A 20,611-nucleotide genomic window follows, 5' to 3' on the forward strand; every position below is an offset into this window, starting at 1 on the left:
AATCATATGCTACTTTGGTTGGAATGAGTTTGGAGAGGCATTTTTATTCGTTTTGGTTTTGCACCAAAAATACTAAAAATTATTTTTCACCCGAAACTATGAAAATAAATGGGCAAAAGAATGAATAAGTGAGTGTCATATATGAAGAATTGTTGAAAAATTTTTCAAACAGTCACAAAATTTCTGAACTTCCTCAACTTTTGTGGAGCATTGAGCATTACACTCTGATGTACAACTTTTGAGGACTTTCCTCAGTATATTCCTTTTTCTGAAGGAATACTAATTATATTAATCAAAATACTGCAAAAAATTTATTGTAGGATATGGGTGTCGGCTCAAAAATAATTATTGAAACAGTTTCATCAAATGAATAAAAAACAAGCAGAAGAATAAACCATTATACTTAGCATTTTAGTACAAATAAAATAAATATAAAAATTTTAAAAGTATAGTTCTGGGTTAGAAACAATAAACATGAAATCAAATTCCTAGAAACCTAAGAAAAAAGGGCAACATTGGTATAACAATATTTCCTTATAATAATTTCCTAAACCTCCTCTTATTGTGGCATTCAACAAATAAATTCTCTTCAATTCATCTCTCGAATATTCATAGTACATATTGTTTGTAATCATTTAGGGAGTTCATGAAAGTGTTTTCCACAGTGGTTGGCCCATCTAAAACGTGAAGAGTGTAAACGATATAGAGAATTAAATTTTATTTCGGTTGTTTAGAAATTGAATTCTTACCAAAAAAGAAATATGTTGGCTTGGATGGATCTGCATCTTTTCTTGCTGAAGCAACAGCGTTTCTTATTGCAATAGGTACTGATACTGACATGCAAAGTGGTGGTTCGCCAACAGCTTAAAGTGCAAAAAAAACAGTCAGTACCAAAAAAAATCAATGAATATTTATCTTGACAAAATGATAGGAATCAGTTGGTAAAGATGATATAATTAAAGTTTTTTTAAGTCAATGAATTCACCTTCATTTGATAATAATTACCTTTCGACTGTAGTACTCCAACTGGGTTAGGTCTATTCTTTGGAAATTTGACGCGGAAATCTATGGGTATATCCCTCATCCCAGGAGGTTTGTAAGTCCACGTGTTGTTCGTCAACATTTTCCCTTTCTCATCGTATATGAGTTTTTCGGATGTGAAATAACCTAATCCCATGATGAAAGCGCCTTCTACTTGACCAATGTCAACGTATGGACTCAAGGAAGTACCAGTATCTTCTATTAAGTCTACTCTAGTCACTTGGTGCTGCCCGGTAAGGATATCCAATTCAACTTCAGCTGCGCATGCGCCGTAAACATAGTATGCTTCTAAGAATGGACTTTTTGGCGAATATCTGCGTGGGAGGAAAAAAATTATGAAATACATATTGAATAGAATAATTCTAGGTTGTGGATCATCAAATGTAAGATAAAGCTTTAGCGATCAAAACTGAATGAAATGCTGGGACAAAAATCACACCATACTGCATTAACCAAGCATGCTATCTTTGAGTATTCAATACTCAATGGTGCTACACAGAATATGATTCATACTCCATAGTGATTCGAGCTGGTCTCTCTTCGAAAGGAAAAAAAATTATTTCGTTTTTATCTACTTACTGAGCATTTGCAGTGAGCAGCACATAATCAGCGAAGGCAGAGTTTATCAAAGCCTCCCAGGTCTGGTCGCTGTCCTCTTCTCTGTAAGGCTTAAGACGCCTTAACAATTCTTCACATGCTTGAATGACACCCTTGAATGAAAATATCTTAATGGCAATATGGTTTCAATTCAAATTATTCGTTCAAAAATTCACACATCGATTTTATTCGGATGCCTAAAAATTTTGTTTTTCGAATCTGAATCAGTCTAATAAATTGATTGGGGATGATTTTTCGATAGTCCCATAAGCCAAATTCGAAGCTAGAAGGGTAACATAATGAATTATTCACCAAATAGCTTTTCATACCCCTAACCGTTTTCGAGCAAGAGGGTGATGAGGGCGAGGAGCTTAGCCACACATGAAAAAGGTCAATATAGAAGTCTAATGTACAGGGTGGGCAAATTTCGATGTTTTAGCACTACAACTTTCAAACCAGAGGAGATAGACAAAATCTGATACCCCATTCTCGTTCTCTTTTTCTGAGAAACTAACAATAGTAGTAGTCATTTTTGGCCACTTTCTTTTGTTTTCGAGTTATAAGCAAAAAGTGGAAAAATGGCTATATCGAAATAAATTTATATCTCCGCTAATATTGATGATAGAGCTCTGAAATTGAAACATTATACAGGCACTTTTTTGCGTGGAATCCAGTGGCGTGTTCGCCTTTTTAGCAGGATTTTTAATTACGAAGCTATGACCCAAAGTTATGTTTTTTTAAATGGGAACACTAGTTTTCTGTGCAATTTTTTGAAAGCTTAATTTTTACTGATTTCAAAAATATATAACATCATATGGTTTGTATCAATATAAATAATAGAAGACGGTCAAAAACACTTTTTCTCAATATTTCTATGGTTTCAACTTTTGACGAGCACAGAAAAATAGAGTTTCCTATAACAAAAGAAGTTTCCTTCCAGCAATGTCATTCTTTCTATGCTTTTTACTATTTTTCACAAAATTTGAATCAAGATATATTTCATAAATTTTCATAATACTGAAAGGACTTATAGAAAGAGACACTGGTAATCATACGATGCTATATTTTTCTATGCTCATCAAAAGTTGAAACCATAGAAATATTGAGAAAAAAGGTTTTTGACCATTTTCTATTATTAATATTGATACAAACCATATGATGTTATATATTTTTGAAATCAGTAAAAATTAAGCTTTCAAAAAATTGCACAGAAAACTAGTGTTCCCATTTAAAAAAACATAACTTTGGGTCATAGCTTCGTAATTAAAAATCCTGCTAAAAAGGCGAGCACGCCACTGTATTCTTCGTAAAAAAGTGCCTGTATAATGTTTCAATTTCAGAGCTCTATCATCAATATTATAGCGGAGATATAAATTTATTTCGATATCGCCATGTTTCCACTTTTTGCTTATAACTCGAAAACAAAAGAAAGTGGCCAAAAATGACTACTACTATTGTTAGTTTCTCAGAAAAAGAGAACGAGAATGGGGTATCAGATTTTGTGTATCACCTCTGGTTTAAAAACTGTAGTGCTAAAACATCGAAATTTGCCCACCCTGTACATTCATCGCCATATATCTCAAAAACATTCAAACGTAAAGAAAATTGCTTCGGACAAAATTTGTAGAAAATGTTATGCTCTACAACTTTTATAATGGATGTGAAAACAATTTGTTGCCCAGGAGGGAAGATAATTAAAAAAAAAGATTTTTGTGGCCTTTATGTCCAATTTTTATTGTTTCGGCTTGATCAAACTGTCAGATTATATTTTTTGCCATTATTCTTGAATCAGCAGTTCGAGAATATACAGGTGACGTTTTTTTGCAAGTTTGGCGCCCTCCCACACATTTTCATCATGCTCAAATTATCAGAATATATACTCTTCTTTTTTTCACTATTCTGATAGGCTCTCCTAGCTCTCTATATAGGTATAGGTCTAATTTTTGGTAGAGGTACTCTACAGGGCTCAAGGTATCTCCCCTTTTATTAATCTGATAGAGCTTAATGTGATCATATTCTGGAAAATCAAGGCTTCTAGTACTAAATCTCGAAATTTCATCGACCTTGGTGCAATCGTTTGGTCTTGACGAATTTTTAAGTGAACCTTATGTGGTACATATTCTAAACTAGAGCAACCGATTAACCACCAACAGGAGCAAAGAGGAAAGAGGTTAACCTAACTCTATAATCTTTGCAACTGGAGCACTAACTTTACCGAGACTTTCAATTTTCTCTTCATTTAATTTTTTCCTCTGTTATTCAAACCATGAATTTCTCATAGCTTCAATTACAAACTTTTTATACGAAGCACAAAATCAACATCTTGAAACTAATATAAATTTATGGAAGGTCATGATCCCTATCATTTGTTGAGCAGTGTAAATATTCAGAATATACGTCTGGATACGGTATTCAAAAGAACATTGAAAGTGCATTTATTGATTTAAATGGATGTATAAATCATTAATTCCTCAAATTTTAATGAGGATGGATAAAAATAATTTGCTTCTCTTTTGATCCTTCGAAATATCTCAGAAACTTATGAAAACCTTTCCTATATTCTTGTTCTTATAATAATAGTTATGTGGGGAAAAATATATGATTGACAGGAAAATAGAAGATAGCTCACGTAGCACACTGCTTCTGAAGTCCAGCTCCCTCCAGTGATAAAGCTGTTAGCAGAAACCATATTATTACTTGGAATAATGTTCACTTTTTCTAGTGGTATGTTGAATTTGTAGGCGCAAACTTGGGCGGCCTGGAAAATTAAAGTTCAGGTTTTTGTTGAAATTTTCTTTTCATTTATACTCACCTTCGTATTTATACCTTGCCCAATTTCAATCCCACCATGGCTGATCGATACGCTACCATCTACATGGTAAATAGAAACTGTAGCCATTATTGGTCCAGCTTGTTCGAAAGGCCATGCCATTGGAACAACTGAGATTCCCTTCTTCTTCCAGCGATTTTTCTGTATGAAATCGAGGGAAATTGTGAAAATTTTGAATATCAGACAAGTACTGATTAATTTATTATTAGAATCTGCTAGATTTTCATTTCAGTAATATCCGTATCACAGAACGATTGTTAAGTATGTAGGTATCAACATTGTTACAACATTTTTTTACCTCATTGAATGCTTCTATTGCCACTTTTCTTTCATCAATATCGGCCCATTCTTTCAAATCACCTAAGTAATCGAAAAGCTCTTTTCTCGTTGAAATATTATTGATTCTCACGTCTAGAGGATCTATTTTCGTCACGTGTGAGATATGCTCCATAAGTGATTCCATAAATGCTATTCCATCTGAAGAGCCTACAAAACGAAATAGGAACTCATTAAATCCAGAGTGAATCTAGCAGCTGATAACTAAGGACAATATCAATTTGTATATAGAAAATAGAGAAATATTAAAAATGTCAATTTTTGATGGTGAACAACCAATTTTGTTGTTCGTTTTGGAAATATTAAAAATGTCCATTTTTGATGGTGATCAACCAATTTTGTTTAAATGTTTGGCATTTCAGCATTTTCACTTACATCCATTTAATAAAAATCTTACAGAACCATATGTATATGTAGTGTAGATTTTCATCAGAACTTCTTGTCATTGCAACTTGCAATTGAAACTGCACAGTTTATGTATTGAAAATACTGCATTTCAAAAATGCAGTATGTATTTGGTATAGAGTTACTGCACAGTTTCTGTATTGATAATTCTGCATTTCGAATATGCAGTTTTTGTTTTACACCGACTTCACAGTGTCTGTATTTATAATTCTGCATTTTGAAAATGCAGTTTTTGATATGCAGTCCCGTTACAGTTGGGTTATATTAATTGAAATTGAAAATTTCTGATTTGTAGAATCGATATTCTGTATATACGTATAGGAGAACTCCTGTAGAAACAGAATATGGGTTCGTAATTGTAAGTTTCGATATAGTTAGGTACTGTACAAATGACTGTTGCATACAAAGTGCAGCTTGCTGTTCAGTTCTTGCACAGTGACTGCTGCATTTAAAGTGCAGCTTGCAGTACAGTTTTTGCACAGTGACCGCTGCATTTAAAGTGCAGCTTGTTGTACAGTTTTTGCATAGTGACTAATGGATTCAAAACACAGTGTGCTGTACAGTTTTGCACAGTAACTGTTGCATTCAAAGTGCAATTCGCCGTACCTTTTTTCTCAATATTTCTATTTCTACTTTTGATGAGAATAGAAAAATGTAGCATCTTATGATTACCACAGTCTCCTTCTATTAGTCCTTTCATTTCTATGCTTCTTACTCAATTTCTCTAAGATTAAAATTTTGTGAAAATTGGTAAAAAGCATAGAAAGAGTGACATTGCCGGAAGGAGACTGCTCTTGTTACAGGAAGCTCTATTTTTCTGTGCACGTCAAAAGTTTAAACCATAGAGATATTGAGAAAAAAGGTCCTTGACCATTTTCTATTATTTATATTGATACAAATCATATGATGTTATATATTTTTCAGTGGCGGCCCGTCAGGGACGGCAGGGTCGGCAGTGCCGACCCAAAATTTCGCGAGCAGCAAAAATGTGAATTCTCACTTGTGTAAAATAATAATGTATTAGAAATTCTCCAAACATTACATAGCTCTCAATAAATTTTATAAAAATATTAGGTATATGATATCTGATATCAATGGAATATGGAACTCTTTGAAATACGCTGTTTCAATGTAAATCCTACTCAGTCCGTAGACAAAATACGCTCATCTCCAATCGAGCTATGAAGACAGCGCCGCAGATGCCTTCTCTAGCGACCGAGTGCCGACCGTTCGTTCTGTTCATTCTAGTACGGCATGCCGGATCTAGATTGTAAACATATCGAAGAAGCGCTAATATCAATGAGTCAAATTGCTTCAAACTTGAATAATTTTTGTTGGAATTTCATTTGGATAACAATTAAAATTCGATAAGCCTCTTATTTAATGTTTTTTCCGCCAATATCCGATAGTTTCAGTTTCACATAACAAATTACAAGAGATCGCTGTTATTTAAAACGAATTTTTAATGTATTTGTTAATTTTTATAAACGTGAGTGCTGAATATATAATATTAATGAAATTCCGACAATTTTTTAAGACCTTTTCAAAGAATAAAGACCAAAACTATGATGAAAGTTGATATTGTGGGCTCAATACTTCGCGCGGTGTAGGACATATAGGTCCGGCAGGCAGCGACCCTGCCGACCCTAGAATGCCTCTCTTCGGTAACTCGAAGAATGATCGTTCGGGATATCTCGATTCTATCGTTTGCGCTCGAGGTGATGTTAATTTCTCGCAATTCTCAATTTCGTTAGAATGCACTTTTGTTTGTTTTTCCAATTTTATTTTATGGTTCTTATTTTCATATTTGTTCCGAAATTATGTTTATTTTTCAAGTGGTATGCAGAGCTAAAATAGTTATTTCTCAATCATTTTTCATTTTCCGGATAATCTTCAGAGATTATTGAAACAGAAACTAAAATAAAAATTTTGGCGAAACTCCACTACGAAAAACTAACGCACCCAGTGCAGTACCCCATGGTGATGTGGAAACCTGCATAATACATAGGTATAGAAATATTTGAAAAAAAAAAATATATATATATATATCTGCCGACCCACGATAAATATGCTCGAGCCGCCACTGATATTTTTGAAATCAGTAAAAATTAAGCTTTCAAAAAATTGCACAGAAATCTAGTGTTCCATTCAAAAAAACATAACTTTGGGTCATAGCTTCGTAATTAAAAATCCTGATAAAAAGGCAAGCACGCCACTGGATTCTACTTAAAAAGGTGCCTGTATAATGTTTTCATTTCAGAGCTCTATCATCAGTATTAGCGGAGATATAAATTTATTTCGAAATCGCCATTTTTCCAATTTTCGCTTATAACTCGAAAACAAAAGAAGGTAGCCAAAAATCTCTATCATCAGTATTAGCGGAGATATAAATTTATTTCGAAATCGCCATTTTTCCAATTTTCGCTTATAACTCGAAAACAAAAGAAGGTGGCCAAAAATGACTACTACTGTTGATAGTTTCTCAGAAAAAGAGAACGAGAATGGTGTATCATATTTTGTCTTATCTCCTCTGGTTTAAAAGCTGTAGTGATAAAACATCCCATGCTCACCCTGTACAGTTTTTGCAGGTGACTGCTGCATTTGAAGTGGAGCTTGCTGTACAGTTTTTGCACATGACGGCTGCATTTGAAGTGTAGCTTGCTGTACAGTGATTACAATACCATCGCTACCATCGCTGTATTTGAAGTGCAGCAACGATGTACTCAGGCTGTATATTAAATGTAGTTTGTACTGTACTGTAACTGTACGGTTCAGCGGGACATATACGGTCCGTTTCAGTGCAGTTACTGCATTACCATCGCTGCATTCAAATGCAGCGGCGATGTGCAGTTCTTGTACAGTGACTAGATTGCAGTGTTTGCTGGGACTCTACTGGAGTAGAAAAAGGGATATAAAATGCATGTATTGGTAATTCAATACGCTTTCAATTCCAACAGAAATAGAATTTGTCACCTCAAACAAAGTATTACAACGTCTGCAAAATTGTGACAATGGTGTGCCCATCCTTACAGGATATTTCCCTCATCAAATAAGGTAAAAAAGGACTCGGGTTGAAAAATGTAGGATTATAGCAGGAACCCTATGACAATGCTGTGTTCAGTCTGGTAAATGAACTTGTTTAAGACATTGGGATTTTCTTTGGAAGCTACTTCCCTATATCCATAACATCCCATGCAAAAATGAATCAAGGATCTAGGATAATACTTGAGAAAATGTCATTAAAAATACAAACCTGGTGCTCTTGCCCAAGTGTAAGCAGGACAATCGGTCTTAGCCCTGTAATAAACCAGATCAAAGCTTTCGTTGTTATAATTTCCATTCATCGTGCTGAAGATGTAATCCGAAACTATCTGTTCATTTCCTCCGATGCCATGATCACCATACATTTCGCAATTAAGGTACTGTATGACCCCGCCATCGTTCACACCAACCTCGTAGTCCACGGAAAACGGGAATCTTTTCCCTATGAATCCCATGTTTTCCTTCAGGGACAATGATATTCGAACAGGTTTTTTCAGCAACCAAGCTGCTAGACCTGCTGCACATGAAATGATGTTATTTCTGGATATCTTCGCTCCAAAGCCACCACCTAGCCTTCTTACGTTGATGCGGATTCTGAAAGATGACGATATACCCATTTATCATAATCTGAATTGGTTTTACTTGTATAACGGTTCATTCCATTGAATATTTTGTGTATCGCAAATTTTTTTGTGAAGTACCTACTACAACAGTTCAAAAATGTAAGTGGATATTGCAGAGAAAACTTAGTTTTTGCCTATTGTATTGCTGTATCATGTGGAGGAGCTTATGTTTGATTTTACACAAGTACAATAGCTATTTATGTAACAAGTACATAAATTAGGTCTTTATGGACGAGTCCAAAAGTTTATGGCAGAGCGAGCAAAGCGAGCGAGGCCAATAACTTGGGCAAGTCCATAAAGCCTCATTATGTACGAGTTGCATACAAGGCTTTATGTTCGACTGCAATGCAGAAATTTTATTTTCTGAAATGGCTTATTACTGAAAAACATTGTGTGCTTTTGATTTTCTTACCTTAGTAACCAGCGACCTTAGCAACCTAAGTAAACACAGTTGTTTACTTCCTTAATTTTATGACAAACGTCATAATAATCCAAAAAGTGGATAGTGCTGGAGAAGAAAGCATAGAAAATTTAGCCGTAAGGGCCAAAGTATCTCTCTTACCCACTAAATCTAGAAGTGCTTATGCAAATATGTATTTGGCCTATAACAAGTGGTGTAAAACGAAGAAAATTGTAAAATCCACAGAAGACAGTATTCTCGCTCACTTCAATAGTGAATTGAAAGTTCAGAAAAGTTCTTCGCTATGGACTACATAGATGAATTGGAAAGTACTAAAATAAGTGTTGCCACCAGAATATTGGGCCAGGAAGTAGCTGATGCCTAGCATCAAGAGTATTGCAGATCGAAAACTGTGCTTCCACTTCGAGCTCAACATTCTCAGGCATGCATTTTTACAATAACAAAGAATGTGTTTTTAATATTCACTACCACACTAATTCTCAGAATAGTAATTCATAACTTTGTTTTTAGGTCGAAGTTCAATTCTTCTTCCTTGAATAAAGTGTTGTTTGCATCTTTTATATTTACTTGACAGAATGATAAGGACAGTTGAGTCCAATAAAGTGGTGTCCAATAAAGTAGTCAATTATGGACACTAAACGAATTCATAAATAAAGTGTTTATGATTCAGTCGAACATAAAAATCTTTGATTCCTCTACGGCAATCTAGTGGCTCGTTCCAGAATCGCATCTTTTTAATCTGTTACGTCATACCGTCCAATCAGAGCGCAGATCTACGTCTATCTACGAATCAGAGCAAAGTCTGCTCGCTCTCTTTCCTCCGAGATGTAATTCTGGAACTCTACATAGATAGAATAGAATAATTTATTTATCCTGATAGACATGTCTAGGACATGTCAGTTATACCAAAATACACACATACACACAATGAGTAAAGAAGAAGGGAAAAAAACTTATTCTAAAGAATATCATTAAGATATTCTTCAACACTGTAAAAACATTTCTTTTGCAGTACAGTTTTCAATACATTACGAAATTTAGATTTATTCAGAGATCTTATGTCATTCGGCAATTTATTGTACAATTTTATACATTGATATATGGGCGACTTCTCAAATTTGCTTGTTTTATGGCCAGGAAAAGAAAAAACATGCGTGTTTCTTGTAGCATAATTATGAAAACAAGATAGGCTGGCAAATTTCTGTTCATTTTCTCTAGCATAGAGAGAAATTTTGTAAATATATATACATGGAACTGTCAATAATTCATACTTTATGAACCATGGTTTACAAGACGTTCTGTTCATTAAGCCGAACATCATTCGCATTATACGTTTTTGTGCTATAAATAGTCTGTGCAACTCGGAAGTAGCACCCCAGATTTCAACATTATATGACAAATGACTATAAACCAGACTGTAGTAGACTGATATCAAAGCACCGAGTGGAAGCGAGCTCTTAAGTCTACTGATAGCATAATAGGCAGCAGAGATTTTTTTGCTAAGATATTCAACATGACCAGTCCATCGTAGTCCACTATCAACCACAAGGCCCAAGAATTTTGTTGTCTCCTTAGACACAAGAACATATGAATCACAATTAAGGGTTAAAGTAATGCTCAGCCTCAATTCAAATTTTATTGATTAAGTTTTATCAACATTTAAGATAAGTCTGTTTGCATGACACCAGGACTTGAACTTTTTAACCAGATTCTCACAGAGACCAACAAGCTCACCCACACTCTTTGTTCTCACAACAAAAGATGTGTCGTCTACGAAAATAATAATTTTATCTGTCCTAACATAATGGGGCAAATCATTTATGAACAGTATAAATATTAATGGTCCTAGGACAGAGCCCTGTGGAACTCCGAGTTCTAATTCGAATTGGGACGAGTGTACATTGTTAACTCTAACTGATATTTTCCGCTTAGAGGTATAGTCAACCAGCCATCTCAGAAATACACCCCGGAAACCCATGTTATAGAGCTTACTCTCAATGAAACTAGGAGCAATAGTATCAAAAGCACGCGATAAGTCGAAGAAAATGCCAGCAACAACATATCCTTCATCCAGTGAGGTGTACACAGTCTGAACAAAATCTAAAGTTGCTGTTTTAGTTGAATAACCGCTGTCTGCAGAATGTTACATTTGTATTACATGATATCAGTGAAACTTTACGAAATAGAGGCACCAATTCAAAGAGCCGAAAAATGAGTTTTCACTTACACTTATATAACTTGAAAACAAAATAAGATAGAGGAATACGGTTTTGGCCATTACCCATCTTTTGAAAAACGCCCCTAGCTCTTTCGGTTACAGTGCTGAGTGCTGCTATTCAATCTCATCTCATCTCATCTCTCTATACTTATACAGAAACGAAATCGCTTTTTGTTTCCTTTATGCATATTTATTACGCAGGGTCAGTCTTCGATTCGTACAAATATTTCAACAATAGATTCTTGAGGTCAAAGAAAAAGAAACACTTTTTTCCCATACCATTTTTTCCGATTCAGCCCTGATAAAAAGATAGCCATTTTAAGTCTTCAAAATGAGCGGTGCCTCCCCTGGAAAACAAAATTACCTTCAGAATAACTAGCTGAATCTGTGACACTACACATCCCTGGATCTTTTAAAAAGAGTTGCATTCGGTCATATGAAGAAGATGTCCTTCAATTTCAATTATTTTCAGCTTATTCTTTACACAAATACATCATCATTACACTTATACGGGCAAACAGAGAGTTTTTTCTGAGGTTTTTATCTCTGTTTTTTTCATGTATCATACGAAGATATGTATGGTACCCCGTTGACATTTTTCCTCTGCTTACACTGAGATCTGGAACGAGAAACAGGTTTTTAGGATCTGTCTCTTGTTCCATTTCTTTACACCCGCTTCATTGTTATTTTCAGATTGTAAAAGTTTGTAACACTCTTTTTCAAAAGAATATATATATATATACCCAATTTTTCGAATTCCACAGGAAGTTTTTATTTTTGAATAGAAAATTACTCGAAAACGGCACATTATACGAGAAAATATGAAAAATACTTTTATTTTACAAAACGTTCAACTCAGTTTCAAGATGTGGGTCCTTTGTATTTTTGATATTTCTATGGTCCGTAATGGTCATAATGAAAAAACTGGAAGAGGTCGGTGATATCTTGTGTTCGAAAAAGATTCATCAAATAAATGAAAAACTACATTCTGAAATTCATTTCATTCGATAAATCCGTTTGTGAGATGTAACTAAAAATAACATTTTTTATGGTTTTTCAACAGCCTGTATTTTTTAAACCGAGCTGATTCGGAAAATATGGTAAAGGAATAAAATGTTTCTTTCGATCCCAAGAATCTACTGTTAAAATATTTGTACGAGTCAAAGACTCATCCTTTATGGGTTGCAGTATGGACTATGGTTTGATGTTTGATGCATTTTATGAAAATAGGCACTTACTTGTTATGAGGTACATTAAGCACTTTGGCTATGCCTATTTGAGTAGCATCCATCCATTGGGTGGATGGATACACTTCTAAACCATCTTCGGAAGGAACAGCAAGACAGCACTGTAACTCCATATGGAAATGATATTGACCCTTCATATCAAAGCTACCTTTCAGCTTATGCTTGACGTCCGTTCCTGTAAATCGAATGGCACATATAAGAACAATCACATGACAATATTTCACTACTTTATAAGTACTCACCTTTTTTCACTGGTTTTTGTACCTTCTCCTTAATCAGTCTATCTGAGGCTTTAGCTGCTAATATTTCTCTTACAGAGAGCAAAGGTGATTCCTTTGGAGGGGTATATTCTACCTCTACCAAACCAGCTGCATCATCTAGAACATCTTTATCAGACGCTACAAGCAGCCCCAGCGGCTGCTGATTGAACTCAACAATTTTGTCACAGAATAATTTTTCAACGATTTCAAATCCCAACTCCTTAGGAAAGAAATTATTCTCACCGGGTATATCATCTTTGGTAAACAATCTAACCACCCCTTTCATAGCCTTGAAATCCGACAAAATTCCTGTTATGAAACTTTACACAAAAAAAATTTACGGACCTACCAAAGCTTTTGTTGCGTCAATTTTAACTATCTTGGAATTAGGTGCTGCATCAGCTAAGATGAACTTCCCATAAAGCTGGTGCGGCAGGTCTGGTATATCATCAATATATTGCGCTTGACCTTGAAAATTTCAGTTTTCAAATGTATATATTTGCGATAAAATCATTTATTTTTAATACCTGTTGTTTGTGCAAGAGCCTCTAGTTTTGGGATGGGCTTGGTTAAGGGATACAAAGACTTCTTAGTTTCATATTCTTGGACTCCACTAGATATTGGTCTTTTGAGAAGAGCACCACCAGTAGCATTTTTAGGACTAAGCTTATTCTTAGGTGCCATTTTGAGTACACCCTAAAACATTCAAGAAGGTTTAAAGGAAAGGATAAGACTCTAAGAAGACACATAACCTAACAGTAGTATCTATTGCTTCGAGCCATACTTTGTGAATTGGTAACAAACCTTGTAAAGTAGAGCTATTGCAAGGTTTTTTCTGAATTCGGGTTCAGGTTCTGGTGGATTATCTTCTGGTTTCAACTCTTCTGAAAGAGTTTTAAAAGCCCCTTGTAAAGTGTTATTGTCGAATATTTTTTTTCCAGTGAGATATCGTTCAGTGTTTTCTGCATGAATGAAACTGGGATTTATGTTCCCGAAAACTATTCTGCTACTTTTCACCGTGTCAGTTGAATCCAATTCAAACAGGAATCCAGCGTTGACCATAGCGTGGGCGTTTTGAGCTCTAGGCATTATCTGTGGAATTATTTGAAGATTTTCTACTGAGAAAACATGCATGAAAAACTATACGTGTTTCGAACTTGTTCGACTTTTCCGTGAATATTCTGAGCTATTATTCTACGGCATTACCTTGAAAGTTTCATATTTGTGGTGATCTGTCAAACTCTTCAACTGGATTGTCTTGATGACTTTTTTCTTCATATCAAGTTGCAGAAATTCCGGCAGGGTTTTAAGGATCTCGGTTCCATCAGTTTGAACTGCAAGATCGATTCCATTATTGTTGTATGAACTCTCATTTAAATTTTCCAGGGACGGACGTGCATAAATACAATACAGAATATTTGGATGAAGATAAAAATGAGAAACCTACATGGAAAGTCTGTAGCCTTTGTCATTCAATGCAAGCTTGAATTTATGATCGCTGATATGTGAAGTTTAAGAAAGCCAGTCCGCCCCTGCTTTTTATTGCCTACCTATAACTAACGTAGCAGCGAATGTTTCCAACAACAAAAATACGTCTGATGGAAATTCATGGTGGTAATGCTTCAGCATCAAATTTCCTGCTAATGTACCAACCTGGAAAAGAAAAAAGATTTAATGGTTTATCAATCAATCGATTGGGGGAAATCTGGTCAAATAAGGAGTAAGGACGTGGTTTTTTCTGGTTTTATGTTTGATTCGATGAAATATTTTAGATCCCAAACTATATATAGTTGGGGAACCCAAGAGACAAATTCGGGATTTACTCGAGCGTGTCAGATTAATATAAGAGGAGATACATTGGACCCTGTAGAGTACCTCTACCAAAAATTAGACCTATATAGGGGGAAAGGTCTAGGACAGCCTGTCAGAATGGTAAAAAAAAACGATCATTGTACATACTCGAGCGTGTCAGATTAAGATATATATGGTTAATAACATGTTGAAAAGTAGGTAGGTATATATTCCCTTAATCTAACAATTTAAGAGTGACGAAAATGTGTGGGCGACCGCCAAAAAAAGCATCAAGTTTGCATTCTCGAGATCGGTGGATTTTTTTATTTTAAGCTTATGATTCAAGAATAACAGAAAAAATATAACCTGACAGTTTTAGTGGGCCCCAACAGTAAAAATTGGCCATAAAGGTCACTCTCCAGAGCTTCAAATTGTTTTCGCACCCATTATGAAAGTTGTAGAGCATAACTTTTTCTACAAATTTTGCCCGAGGCAATTTTTTCTACGTTTGAACGTTTTTGAGATATATGGCGATGAATGTACATTAGACTGAGTTTCTACATTGATCTTGGCCATTCGTAAGTGTGGCTAAGCTCCTTGCTCTTATCGCCCTCTATAACTCAAAAACGGTTAAGATGTAAAATTGCTTCAGACAAAAGTTGTATAGAATTTTATCATCTACAACTTTCCTAATGAATACAGAAACGATTAGAGGAACAGGAAGGGAGATATTTGAAAAAATGCCTTGTTATCATCTTCAACTGTTAGATAATAAAATCTCCCCTGATTAGTGTCAGATTAATAGGTCAACACGTCTGCAACACCGAGATTAACCACCTGTATGAAAATCTGACACGCTCGAGTATTTACAAGTAGCGATTTTGTTTTGCATTTTCGAAAGATCGCTGTGAGCTTGCATCACGTAAGAATTGTCGGTCTATTGAAAAAAATTTCAACTCTTCCGAAGGGCCAGCCCAACCACGCAAACTGTCAGATTAACAGGTATTTAGTATTGAAAACACGTAGGGCATATACAGTATCTCAATCTGACACCTTCGAGTATGTATATACCTGAAGATTTTTCTTACATCATTGAAAACCTGCAGTCGCTTTCCCCACCGTTGAAAGTACATACATAATAAAACCTTTTTCTCTTTCTACCATCTAATCTTCAAAATCCACTACGCTCGAGTAAATTCCGATTTAGCATCGTCGGCTCCCCAACTACTAGTATAATACTCACATTTCTCACTGGTACATGTGCGATAAGATCCATGTGATCTGCTATAGTTTTCAAATAAGCAAAACTCTTGTTCAGTTGCGATATCTGGTTGAATAAATCCATAGTATGAGACAAGGAACAATTCGCCCCTATTTTAAGGGTCCCCTCATCAAGTTCATATTTTGTGAGTTCTTTGACATCGATCACATCTATATAGAAGGAGGGTGTGGGCAGCTTGTACACTCCTAAGGAAAAAAATACAAGAAATATTTAAGTTTTATTTGGTCTCAATGTTTCAATTTCTTTCAATTTTTTATTTTACTCACATTTTTTTAATTTTACTTGTGCCTTACCTTTGCCAGTATTTCCAGCTACAAGCATGTAGGTTTTATCGCCTAATTTTTTGATAACATCCAAGAGACCATTCAAAGACGTAACTTTTGTCCACGTAGATGTGCCATACTTAATTTCAAACTGTCCCTTTCCAAAGCCACTCATATTGCTTTTACCCAACATATCTGGATCGACCAGACAAAAATCTTCGATATCGGGATACGTCCCTATCAAATTGGTACAAGCGTCCTTGCACAAAGATTTGAAGGCTGACAGAATGGGACGGTAGCCTGTACATCTGCATATATTTCCACCGAACGAATTCTCGACTTCTTTCATGCTTGGTTTCCCATTTTTCGATAAGGCGTACATGTTCATGACCATGCCCGATGAGCAGAATCCACACTGAGTGCCGTTGAAATTGGCCAGGGCTAACTGGATCGGATTGTATTTAGTCAGGGGACCTCCAATGCCTTCTATTGTTTCGATTTTCCACTCATGGCATGTTAATATGGAAATCAAGCACTGAAATTGAGTAGGTTCATTTTGAAGCAATCAAAATTTAATGGAATGAAATCAGAGAGGTAAGAGATCAGAAAGAAAATTGAGTATGTTCACTTTGTAATAAAAATTGAGTGGAACAAATCGAGAGGTACAAGGAGGTTGAAGAATCTGCTGTTGTATTCAAGAATACGACCCATTTCTGGTGGAGGTCCGAAACGTGCAATAAAGATAACCAATGAATGTTCCTATTTGGACGTGGTAGGTATACCTAATGAAAATTTATTGGGCTTATATGGATAAATGAACAAAATTTTAGAAATTATCACGTTCGCAATACATTTCAAGAACAACATACGAGGATGTATTGATATACAGGATGTCCCAAAACTAGTGAATCAAACGTCACACCACGATAGAGTAGATCAAATACTATTGAATGACACCAATTACACAAATTAGTTGAGCGAAAATGTACCGTTTCTGAAAAAACCTAACCTAAAGTTGCCGATTTTCGAACTATTGTTTCACTCACAGGGCCAATTTGTGATTAAGCGTTTTTCTCCCATATTATCACCCGTATAGAGGGGGTTTATTCTGAGTAATAAAAATCATATAGAAAAAAAAATTGTCTCAATTTACATTTACTTAGGTTAATTTCATTTAGGGGAGATAAAACAATAATCTTAGTTCAATATAATTTAAAATCGATATCCTTTTTCACAAACTGGCCCTGTGATTAAGAAGAATAGTTCGAAAATCGGCAACTTTAGGTATTTTAATAAAATTCTGATTATCTTGGAAACGGTACACTTTCGTTGAACTAATGTTGGTGTCATTCGATAATATTTGGTCTACTCTATCGTGGTGTGACGTTTGATTCACTAGTTTTGGGAGACCCTGTATAGTGAGCCAAGACCAGTTCTATGCATAAAAAAATGCGTTGCCTTAGCAACGAACAATAATTCATTAGAAGTGTCAGTGTAAAGTCAAAGGTCAAAAAAGTACACCAGAGTTACACAATAAATTAAAAGAAAGAAGATGTTCACCGAAATTGTGAAAATCGAAAAATTGGAGTATCGAGCCATCATCAAGTACCTGTATTTAAAAGGGTTAAGAGGTAAGCAGATTTACGAAGATATGCTTAATACCCTTGGTGACCAATGTCCTTCGTATGAGACCGTGAAAAATTGGACTGCAAGCTTCAAAAGAGGTAAATTTTTCATTGAAGATGATGGCCGATCGGGAATGCCAGTTTCTGTGTCAGTCCCCGAAAATAACGATGTAGTTCATGACATGATTATTTCAGACCGTCGAATTGGGCTTAAACAGATATCTGAAGCACTGAATATTTCATACGAACTCGTTCATCATATATTTCACGTCAATTTGGACATGAGAAAAATTGCTGCGAAATGGATCCCCAAATGTTTGAATGTTGACCAAAAGCGTGCGAGGGTAGAAGTAAAGAGTATGTTGGCAAAAACATGAACTACCATATTGTTACATATTTTAGGGGACAAAAAATCTATGGTCTCAAAGCAGCGATCGTTCTCCTTCTCTCTACTCTCCATAGGTAGAAGCATCGCGTTCGCTCTGTGCTCGACTTGAAAACGATGTAGACTTCTTAAGCCGAATTGTTACTATGGATGAGACTTGGGCACATTTTTACGATCCAGAATCAAAGCAACACTGGTTCGACACTCTGGTTCTCTAAGACCTAAGAAGTTTCGTGTGCAAAAATCTGCTGGAAAAGCTCTTGCTTCAGTTTTTTGGGATTGCCATGGAGTAATCATGATTGATTTTTTGGATGAGGGTAAAACCAGAGAATAGTATTCGACATTACTGGCCACTCTACGGGAAAAAATTAAAGAGAAAAGACGCGGAGAGCTATCCAAAGGTGTTTTATTTTTGCAGGACAACGCCCCTGCACACAAATCTCATGTTGCCATGCAGAAAATTTCTGACTTACGTCCAGTTTCATAATCAAATTTAAAGTCACTTTAAGCTTAAAGCTTCCTTTAATGTCATTTTTAGTAGGGTTAAAGGAAGCTTTAAAGTTAAAGCGGCTTTAGGTTTGATTATGAAACCGGCCGTTAGTAGGGTTAAAGAAACCTTTATAATTAAAGGGACTTTAGGGTTCATTATGAAACCGGCCGTTAGGGTTGGAATTACTAGAACAATATATTTTGACATTGAAATTCTGTTTGGTTCTATAGTAGGCTAAAAATTTTTCAATATATCTTCGTAATATAAAACAAGATTTTGCTGAATAATTAACAAAATAGAATTCTTGAAAGAAAGTGAGGAACTATTGGTGGGTGAGTCATAATCAACTAAAGTATATCATATCGAAGTTTCGCCAAGTTTGATGGAAAAAATCCTGCCTCTTCGTGATAATATGGTACTTACCGAATTTACTGCTATATATTTATCATTTCCGGGCTTCTTTACAACTACTACGCATGCTCCACAGCCACCTTCATTACACATCCGTTTTGTGCCCATGAGAAACATTTTTTGTCGTAGATAATCATTCAGGGTAGTTTTCGGCACGACATCCAAGGAATTGACTACAATTTTTTTGCTGAAGTTATCGTGTCATTGTCTTTCTTACAAATTACCTGTGTGTAGCTCTCCTTGTATCGTGAATTGAATAGATGTTTTGCTCTCGATTTCGACATTATTTTCCGCATTATTGCCACTTGAAAACCAGCTCAACATTTCAGATTTCGCTTATGGACAGAAAGAATATCCCTAATTACAAATTATAATCCAATACAAAGTAAAATAGAGCATAGGAAGAACTGCCGATTTATACTTAGAGTAAATCCTTCCATATTTTATATGTCTGGATTTCAATAGTCTGAAGCTATAATTGAAAAAGTAGTCCAATTTTCTGGCTTCAATTAATTCAGGAGATGTAAATATGAAGAAATATATCGATAAAAAGGTCGATATTAGAAAAATATCGATAAAGATTACCAAATTCTGTTGGATGTAAAAATGATCTGTTATTCTGGTAATTATGTTACGTATTTTTTCATTTAACTTAGTTATAGGAATCTTTAATTTGAACGAAGCATATAAATTTACAGCACTTCTAGAAGTTATTCGTTTATTTTATTTTCATATAGAACTTTTTTTGGAAAATGAACTCACCTTCGTACGTTCAATTTCACTATCGATATTTCAACAAATAAAGATTACTTGAATTAACAAATTCACAAGGACTTGAAGTGAAACCAGTTTGTTCTGCACATAAATTAAAAAATAGTAATTTACATAACAAGATTCAGTGCCATGAATTCGTCTTCCGAGATTGTCACGTTTTTTAAAACACATTAAGATTTCAATATAGAAATAAATACGTAACAGGACCGTCTCTAATACCCCACAAACTGATTAACTTGATTAACTCTCGAAATTTTAAAAGAATGTTTTTTTCCTTTTGAAATATTTCCAAAGTATTTTACTTCGAGTAAATGGAATTTTTGAATTGGCCTCGACAATCAACAATCAAGATCATTAGCAGTTAATATGTTATATTAAAATGGTTGTATTTCGAATTTGAAGAGTCTAGTTTCAAGATTTTAGAAAGTGTGACTTTTGAAGAGTGAATACTAATACTAAATTTTCATCCCTTAAAGAATTTTTTACAGCAATTAATCTGATAACTGAGAATTTGAGGGAAGTTTGAAATTTTTTTTTTATTGTCCAACTGCAGGATTCATCATATGGAAA

General features: G+C 35.0%; 1 protein-coding gene across 1 annotated transcript; it reads right to left on the bottom strand.

Annotated features, from left to right (window-relative positions):
• Window positions 1–384: 384 nt before the first annotated feature.
• Window positions 385–20,205, bottom strand: LOC123322847 (indole-3-acetaldehyde oxidase-like). Its single transcript, XM_044910895.1, has 20 exons — window positions 20,030–20,205; window positions 19,492–19,602; window positions 19,280–19,440; window positions 16,387–16,891; window positions 16,055–16,278; window positions 14,571–14,673; window positions 14,227–14,354; window positions 13,825–14,112; window positions 13,548–13,716; window positions 13,370–13,488; window positions 13,003–13,309; window positions 12,752–12,935; window positions 8,463–8,845; window positions 4,767–4,954; window positions 4,451–4,609; window positions 4,268–4,396; window positions 1,621–1,751; window positions 1,006–1,355; window positions 750–863; window positions 385–677 (listed from the first exon to the last, which is right to left on the bottom strand). Exons 2-20 carry the CDS (start codon window positions 19,589–19,591, stop codon window positions 610–612), a joined length of 3,810 nt encoding a protein of 1,269 aa, XP_044766830.1. The 5' UTR covers window positions 19,592–19,602; window positions 20,030–20,205; the 3' UTR covers window positions 385–609.
• Window positions 20,206–20,611: the final 406 nt, after the last annotated feature.

The sequence above is a fragment of the Coccinella septempunctata genome, chromosome 1, assembly GCF_907165205.1.
Source record: "Coccinella septempunctata chromosome 1, icCocSept1.1, whole genome shotgun sequence".
Taxonomy (NCBI): Eukaryota; Metazoa; Arthropoda; class Insecta; order Coleoptera; family Coccinellidae; genus Coccinella; species Coccinella septempunctata.

Bases quoted from the DNA above. Each gene is read 5' to 3' on its own strand.
- LOC123322847 (XM_044910895.1), bottom strand. From the start codon at position 19,591: ATGTTGAGCTGGTTTTCAAGTGGCAATAATGCGGAAAATAATGTCGAA. The intron at 14,674-16,054 runs GTGAGTATTATA...TTTCTTTTCCAG, and splicing joins CACATGTACCAGTGAGAAAT to GTTGGTACATTAGCAGGAAA. The intron at 4,397-4,450 runs GTGAGTATAAAT...TTAATTTTCCAG, and splicing joins GGCAAGGTATAAATACGAAG to GCCGCCCAAGTTTGCGCCTA.